The sequence below is a fragment of the Limulus polyphemus genome, unplaced genomic scaffold, assembly GCF_000517525.1.
Source record: "Limulus polyphemus unplaced genomic scaffold, Limulus_polyphemus-2.1.2 Scaffold2723, whole genome shotgun sequence".
In the NCBI taxonomy this organism is placed as follows: Eukaryota; Metazoa; Arthropoda; class Merostomata; order Xiphosura; family Limulidae; genus Limulus; species Limulus polyphemus.
Genome location: NW_013668333.1, coordinates 19,902 through 28,841, shown reverse-complemented (window position 1 = coordinate 28,841; position 8,940 = coordinate 19,902). Strand labels below are relative to the sequence as shown.

The 8,940-nt window shown below is 31.8% G+C and overlaps 2 protein-coding genes across 2 annotated transcripts in view; one reads left to right on the top strand and one right to left on the bottom strand.

Annotated features, from left to right (window-relative positions):
- The window catches only part of LOC106467738 (ecdysone receptor-like), a 117,095-nt gene extending 111,168 nt beyond the window's left edge, over positions 1–5,927 (top strand). The window contains exons 5-8 of the mRNA XM_013928114.2: positions 298–515; positions 884–1,039; positions 1,532–1,754; positions 2,619–5,927. Coding sequence (XP_013783568.1) covers positions 298–515; positions 884–1,039; positions 1,532–1,754; positions 2,619–2,860 — 839 coding nt within the window. The 3' untranslated portion in view covers positions 2,861–5,927. The remainder of the gene's footprint in view (positions 1–297; positions 516–883; positions 1,040–1,531; positions 1,755–2,618) is intronic.
- An 829-nt stretch (positions 5,928–6,756) lies between these two features.
- Positions 6,757–8,940, bottom strand: part of LOC106467736 (NADH dehydrogenase [ubiquinone] 1 alpha subcomplex subunit 10, mitochondrial-like) — a 15,541-nt gene continuing 13,357 nt past the window's right edge. Inside the window, exons 7-8 of the mRNA XM_013928113.2 lie at positions 8,276–8,390; positions 6,757–7,664 (exon numbers count right to left, since the gene is read on the bottom strand). Of these exons, the coding sequence (XP_013783567.1) occupies positions 7,554–7,664; positions 8,276–8,390 (226 nt within the window). The 3' untranslated portion in view covers positions 6,757–7,553. The remainder of the gene's footprint in view (positions 7,665–8,275; positions 8,391–8,940) is intronic.

The window sequence follows — 8,940 nt, the reverse complement described above, 5'->3', positions numbered from 1 at the left end:
ACATTCGCCAAATTACAGGATAATTCTAGAAAGTAGAGAGCGTGAGAATCACATGATCTCGATGACGCAACAATAACAACAGATTCATTAGAGCTGTTAACGTAAGATCAAATGAAGTAATGTGCGTAGTATCTGTTAAGATCACAGAGGGTAATTTATTTTGTATCTGAGTGTCGCACTCTGTGAGATTACATTTATATTTTATCTTTCATTTACCTAATTTTCAGCTAATGCAGAATATATAACTATATTCCTAAATTTTAATCAACCTTTATTGACTGGAAATTATTAAATCAGGTGTAGTGCCTGAATATCAGTGTGCCATCAAACGGGAATCGAAGAAAGTACAAAAAGATAAGCCTAACAGCACTACCAGAGACAGCGCCTGTGAAAAGGATGAAAGACTTGGCCGAGTTAAACCCTTAGAACCTTCTCAGGAAGAAGTAATCAATAAGCTAGTCTTATTCCAAGAAGAATTCGAATCCCCATCTGAAGACGATTTAAAAAAGATTTCTGTAAGTAATTATAGAAGTTAAACAGGTGACCAGAAATAAAAAAAAACTTTTGCCAGAATAGCAAATGAGATATATGATGAACTATTGAAATCTATTGTTTAATAGCCGGTAATGAACATACCTAATAAATATATATATGAATAAATGATACAAATTTTATATAAATTATATAAAACAGCGATACTTTATGATACAAATATAATCTATATTTACTAAATTAAAGTGATAGATGCACTGGACTTGATTCTATAATACTACACTCAATTCATATAATCATGGTTTACAACACTTTGTAAAGATTTTGTATGTTTAACTTCCCTTTGTCAAAATGAATATAACACAATTTTTTTTTCGCCTCCCCACGATAGACTTTTCCCACAGGTGATAGTGACGAAGACAACCTTCGAAGGTTCCAACATATTACAGAAATTACAATCCTCACAGTACAGCTCATTGTGGAGTTCTCCAAAAGAGTTCCTTGGTTTGATTCTTTGTTGCGTGAAGATCAGATCACCCTTTTAAAGGTACGAATGGTAAATAATAAACACAAAGGTTCTGTTGCGTTTAAATAGGAATTCTTTAGTAGAATAGAAGTATATTTTTGTAGTCAGTAATTAAATTAAGTCGAGAATGACTAGGAGAAAAAAAGGTTAGAATATGATTAATTGTTGCAATAAAAGAAGAAGGATTACTAATTTTATAAGTTGTATTACATTTTACTCTATATTTGTTCATTTTTTAAGTACTTTGATCCAAGTTAATACCCGAAAACTTTAAATTTATAAGCTTTATTATATCGGTAGACATTCTGTTTTTTAAGAAAAGTATTCCTGACAAAATTAGCGAGAGTATATATAGTGTAACATTGATTTGTTAGGAAGAAAATGTATAAAGTCATTCCTCATTCATTACCCAAAACTCTTTGCTAACAAAAAAACTTCAAGTTACATTCTTTAAACGAACTATTGGATTTCCTAACCAAAATTTTAAAACAAATGTTTTCTCTTTCATTATAGGCATGCTCTAGTGAGGTAATGATGCTAAGAACAGCACGCAAGTACGATGGCAAGACGGACTCTATTGTATTTGCTAATAACCAGCCATATACACGAGAAAACTACAGGAGTGCTAGCGTAGGAGACTCTGCTGATGCCCTTTTCAGTTTCTGTCGAAAGATGTGTCTCTTGAAAGTCACCAACGCAGAGTATGCTCTTCTTACAGCTATTGTAATCTTCTCGGGTAAGAATTCTGACCAATCATCGCTAATAAAAGGTCATGCGTTTTGCTTAATTATTCATTAATAACACTGTATTACACAACTTCTGGTACAAATAGTTTATTTTGTTTTGCAAAAACACTTTGGATTAACTGGAAAAAACAATAAATTGGTGGCAGTGGTGTCAAATTAAAATAACAGTAAGTATATAATGCAACTTCTTTACGACAAGCATAAGTGGGCTTTGTTAATATTAAAAAAAACTAACAGTGAAATTCACAAACACAAGGGGGGGGGGGAATGATCCATACAGTTCCTCTAGAGAAGTACGTTGTCACAAAACAATTTCTTTAAACTGTGATTTCAAAATAGGACACACTAATATAACCATCTTTATGTCCAGCACGTGTAACTTTAGCAGTGATTAATTTAATAAAGCACCAAAACAAATTCGCTCATTTTGTAACTGACCCTCAAAATACCAGTGAGGGTCCACATTTGCATCATATTGAGTAACTTTATATTTTTTCCTGTCACAACATTCAGTGTAAAGAACCGAGTAAAAAAATTTGGTGAAATCACTAGTTTTCTACAAGAAAATACCAGCAGTGTATTAATTGCTATATTAATTGGTTAAACTTCATTTGTGACTCCTGTGTTATCACCTGGATTTGCAAGCAATTTGATGTATAAATAGATTAGAAAGATGTTTAAATACCTGTTCCCATAGCTAATCCTAAAATCTTAAGTATAACCAGTTTTGAACGATAGGCTACTGAACTCTTTTGGTTTCTTACAATTGTGTTTGATGGTTGAAAATAATCTCACTATAAAATAATATTTTTTATTTTTATTTGATTTTTCCTATTGCTGTTACTCCTTCACAGAACGTCCTTACTTAGTCGAGCCCCAGAAGGTAGAGAAGATCCAGGAATTTTACATTGATGCTCTTAGGGCATATGTGGATAATTACCGTCCTCCTGGGAAAAACTACTTTGCCAAGCTCTTGTCTGTTCTCACTGAACTCCGAACTTTGGGTAACATGAATTCTGAAATGTGCTTTTCACTCAAGGTTCAAAATAAGAAGTTACCTCCATTCTTGGCCGAAATCTGGGATGTCATGGAATAATCAGCTTTATCTTTCAAACCACTAAAATCATTCCTTGTATATTAAAAACGTTTTTTTTTCTTTAACATTGTTTATTTCTGTTTCATTTTTACAGTGTAAGCAGTTTCCTTTGTTTGACATTTACTAAATTTTGGTCATGTACGTTACAAACCAGCTGGCTAGCTTCCAGTATTGGTGCTTCAGTTTTCTTTTCCAGTAACATCACTGAACTATTCTCAGATGGTGGCGATAATGAGATATGCAAGAGAAAAGGTGCAAACATCAGATACAGGCTCATCAATAGAACCTACTGTATGTTGTTTCAAAGGTTGTGATTTTTGTCTTTTGACAAACCTCAAAGTTCTAAACCTATTCCTGCTGGTCCTTTCCAAAAGAACCACAGTGTGAAGGCAACGCACAAGACAAGAAGGTAAACTCTCACCAACACTTAATGGAGTGGGGGGACTGTTATATATATATTGCAGGACATTTGAGCCACTTAATGGAGTGGGGGGACTGTTATATATATTGCAGGACATTTGAGCTACCATGATTTGTTACCGGTGACCTAGAAAAAAAAAAAGTGACACGTGATGGATAATAAACAGTAGAGTGCCAGTATTATTATTAGTTTTTGCATACTGACTCTCTTTTAAACTGATGATGTTTATTCAAAGGGTTACCATTATCATCATCAATATAATAATCACCATCAACCCCTGGGCAACATCGAATTACTGACACTCAACTCTTAGTGGTTTGATCCAGGATGAGACGTCCAATCAAAAAATAAAGAAAAAAAAAACTTTTCAAGTATGATTAATGATCTTAAACCATGTTGTGATCGTGTTTGTTTTTATAACTTGCTGCAGCCTTATGAATAAGACCAGTTATTCTATATAGTAAACAAACACGGACCACCACTCAATAAGAAAATATACTTTGTTCAAACAGGTCCTGAGAACTGTTGTTTTAATTTTACAACTGAAGGGATATAAAAATAACAAGCTATATATATATATATCAAACTTAATGGTTTATAGCAGTGACTAAGCTACTGAGTGAAAAAGTATTAGTTTCTGTAATTTGGTTGGCTTGCTTTTTAATGTGATAAAGTATTACGTGTTTCTGGTTATATCATTTATATTTGTTTTAAAGCTTTCTCATTGCAAATATTTCTGTGAAGTTTTTGTTCTAAATTGAAACTCACAACTTACAGAAACCTTCACTAGTGACTTTGTATCATCATTTATCACCATATTCCAAGAGTCGAGTATTTTTACAGCATTAGCATGTTCGTTCCAACACTAAGAAGTATGATTATGTACCCATAAATTATTATTATTTGTTTTTCTAAAGATTTCTCAAACTCTTAAGGTATAACAGCTTATATGTAGATACCTGATTCAGGTTAAAATACAGATAAAAAATCTGTTGAATAGCTTTCGTTACTCAGTCTTTAAAAAAAAAACCCAGTGAAGTTAACGTGCGACATAAAGTTTAAAACCTGTAGTATGATAAAATTACACACGCTGAACAGTAATTTAAAAGACTTTTCATAAAAACGTATTTGGTTTGAATTAAATTAACCTTGTAACTGATTTGTTGCTTCTAGAATTGACGCTGGTCTATTGAATGAAAAGTTCGAGTTTTTATATGATACATGGGTAGTAAGTTATATTTAACCAAGGTATTATTCTTTAAAAGTAATGAATACGCGCGTGCCATCTGGACCTTGCGTTACTTATGACCCCCATGGCAGTAGATGCATTTTGTATCAAGAGCAATCAACATGATACATGTTAAAGAGAAATATTATTGTATACATAAAAGAATGTATTTATTGTTTGACTTGAAGAGATTTCATTGTGATAAAATGCAAAAAACAAACGAATATGGGTACAAAAAAAAAGTACTTTTGATAAGTGTTTGTATGCATGTTTTTCACTGTTTGTGGGTGAAGGATATGATTAATGTTGTCAAATTATTGTTATTTCCTATTAGTAAAAAAAACATTCAAAGCTTAAGAAATAATAAAAAAAAATACTTGGAAGGTACGTGAGGTCCCTCCTCTTTCTATCCTTATTGTAGTATCGACACTTTACGGTTAGGTACTTAAAGACTGAGGAAATGTTAGTGATGTTGGTTATTTACAAATAGACAATTTACCTGAGATTTATTTGTTATAGTGTTAGTTTATGGAGATGAATTAGGATACTTTTTAAACAGCTGTAGGTCTCTTCTGACCTTCGTGTGGTAGTCATACGAGTTGTTGAAAATCTGTGGTGTTAAACAAATGTCTGCTTAAACAGTGCCTTGGTATTACATATGAAATATTGCAGGGTTTGGTATACACGTGTGTGCTTAAATATACTAATTAGATAAATACGAACCTGATGCAAAACTGCAACAGAAATTTCATTAAATGCTAAAAGAGGTACAAATGTAAACTTAACATGTAAATAAACAATTGGCTATTTTTAGATTCGTCCAATATATTCCAAAGTATATTTTGTTCCTCAAAAAATATTTCAAACATTCTCTGACAACTAATGTTGTTCGCAAGTATCCGATACAGGTTTCATACACCCAAATTTTATCTAAAGTATTCTTTGTTAAAGAACTAGGATGAGGAGGGAAAGGCACTTAGGGCTTACGGGTGTCAATTACAAAAGGTTTGTTTTATATATATATATATCCTGCATTGTAAAATATCATCAACCGTTAACGACTGAATTTACTTTTTAAATGAAAATGTTACGCATATTGAAATATTTCTTAAAAGTATTTAGCACCCCATACCTTACCCAAGTTTTCGTGAATTGTTGTAGTTTATAGACAGTTGGAGGGAGAGAAAATGTTGTTCATATACAGTTACTGGTAGTCAGTTCACCCAAGATCAGTAGTTGAAAACAGTACTGTGTGAAGAGATGACTTTTAAAAAAATAACGTAATCGTATCACTAATATGGATTCCCCTACAGTTTTCTTACAAGAAATGGATTGAGTAAATATGTTTGGATGTACAGAAATTGTGTCATTGTGATGTTCTATATTTTTCAAATTAAAATTGGCCAGATTTACAAATATGCGTGTCTCAGTGTCTTTTTCTTGTAATTTTTAATAAAAACATTAAGCTAGTTTTAGCCCAGAGAAGCTTTTTAAAAGCACCTTGTTTTTTTTAAATAATTCGACTAGACTGATGAACACTAAACTCTCATTCAAGCTCTTAAACAGACTTTATGTCTATAGATCCAGCTTTTGTACCTTTGATTTTTTAAAAATTACCTAACTAATGTTTTTATGTGTATCGTTTCTTTTATAGATTTTTTTTTAAATTTCAGTACTTTATGTTCTAGTATTCTCTTAAGGATTCTCAAAACATTAGTTGTGAGGTTATAACATAATTTCATGAATTTTAACTAGAACTTGAAATATTAACAGTTTGACATTCATACACTTTCCGTATTGCTTCTTTTCCTGTTTATAAGTATTTATTCTAGCATGTTCTAAAACTAGGATTTTTACTATCTCTACTTACGATGAAATACAATATCTTACCACTATACTATCTAACTAGAACTCTTATTATCTCAAATAATTTCTCAGTCCACTGCTTATCTTTGCAAAAGATATAGTAACTTACCTTTATTAAGTCCTGTTTAAAAATATATTCTTAAACATTTGAAAGCATTAAATGTATTGGACTTATTCGAATGGCCGTACACGGTCCTATATAACCATACTAGTTAAAGGGTTAATGCTGAAGACCAGCTACAACTTGGTACAATAATGAACACCGTGATTAATTCTATAATTACAAGCGTACTTCACAACCATCCAGTAAGTTTCACGGCAACATCCCACTGTAACTAATATTTTTCTTTACGAATAATTGCAGATATATTCAATCCTACATTTTTTTTTTATTATTATCCACCAGATTGTATCTACAAACACACCAGTTGTTCCTCAGACAAATAATTCAAAAAAACATTTCTGTATCTTAATAATCAAAGTAAAATTCTCACTGGTTCAACATTAAAAAACCTTGTTTTTGTTTTGATTTTTTCCAAAACCTAAATTTAATATATTTTAACTAAAACATCCCATAGTCAATTTTAATACTGCTACTAGTTGTCACTCAGATGTCATCTTTCAAATGTAATTAGAATGCTCATTTTTATTCTAACGCACGACAGCATGATTTCTACAGCCTTCATTCTCCAACAACTTGGACTACACAACTTCCAATTACCTGGTATTGACTACTTCTCTTTAATAGGCAACTATCTCAATGATACAACAACCAGGTTCCAGAGTATTAGTCTATAAAATATTATTTAATGTAATCTCAACTTTCTACTGATATCGCTTTCAAAGACAACTCTTTGACTACCTCGTTCTTAAAACTTTGACCTACTCTTACCACTCAGTTTACTGCGCTAGTAACTTGGAAAATTATTTAAGACAGAAGAAAAACTGTACAAATGCACTGCGTATCACTTTGTTTAACATTTATTGTCAGAAAATTCTAGAACAATTCGAATAAATACACTGATGATCCAGTGACCTAGACTTACTGGTTATATAACGGCTGTAGTTTTGTTATACTGCTCATCCTGGAAAGCAATTATGAACTACCAAAAAGAAAACACACACCAAGTTGTTATTTTTTACCACTAGGTGGAAGTAACATCAAGATTACATGCTATTTAAGGTATTGAAACTTTCTGACTATCCCGGTAGTTAAGAAACATCTTGAAGAGGATGCCCTTGTCTCCCATATCTTTGTTAAATCCTTTAGCGTATTTGTTTCCTGGGGCCTAGAAGAAAAATTATATGACAGTCACTATATAACAAACAAGATTTTTAAACTAGAAAGCTAGTATTAATTAATTTATTCTTTATAATGTTGAAAATGCAATAAACAGTGAAATACAGGATTTTGTAAAAACTTAACAAAAAAAAAAACAGTAATGAATCTTTAACATATTAATGTATCAATACATTTTTTTTGGGGGGGTTTAGATCCATAAGATATGCTTTCCAGTATCTTAACTGACTTTCTTTCCCACACTATCATACTTAGTAACTTAAACTTTATAACAGTTTGCAATATGTTTTTAAGACAGTACTATATATAAATATATACGCGCACACGTATGTGACATAAGAGATGCTTGATTAAATGAAAGTATTAATATGAGTGTAAATCAAGTTCAGAGGAAACAACATTTATTTCAAACAACCCTAAACTTACGTTTTCCATAACATCAATATACTTCTTATAGTCCTCAGCTGAAATCAGAAGTTCTGGCACGTTCAAGTTAGGAATACCGAACAGAGACATTAACTTGATTAAATGAAAGTATTAATATGAGTGTAAATCAAGTTCAGAGGAAACAACATTTATTTCAAACAACCCTAAACTTACATTTTCCATAACATCAATATACTTCTTATAGTCCTCGGCTGAAATCAGAAGTTCTGGCACGTTCAAGTTAGGAATACCGAACAGAGACATTAACTTGTATTTCATATTGCTAAAGCTGAAATAAAGAATCATAGCTGTAATGATAAAATTGGAATACTAATCTAATATAGAATGTTATTTCTTAACTGCACATATGGTAGCAAAATTAAACTAGTGAAACTGATGTAGTCATTTGAGTACGGTTTTTAAATTTGTTAAGTGTCATCTTAGTAATGAAACAGTGTGATATTAATGGATAAATAAACAACTTTGCCATCCAGACTTTCTGATCTGAACACACAAAATCTTCAACCGATCTGGCCAGAGAAATGAAGATTTACAAAACTGTAGTTCTTAAGATTTTATAGCCTAGCGATCAACACTGGCCAGAGAACTGAAGATTCACAAAACTGTAGTTCTAGGTTTTAAAACCTAGTGATCAACATTGAAGATTTACACAACTGTCATTCTTGAGATTTTACAGCCTAGTGATCAACACTGGCCAGAGAATTGAGGATTCACAAAACTGTAGTTCTAAGATTTTACAGCCTAGTGATCAACATTGGCCAGAGAACTGAGGATTCACAAAACTGTAGTTCTAAGGTTTTACAACCTAGTGATCAACA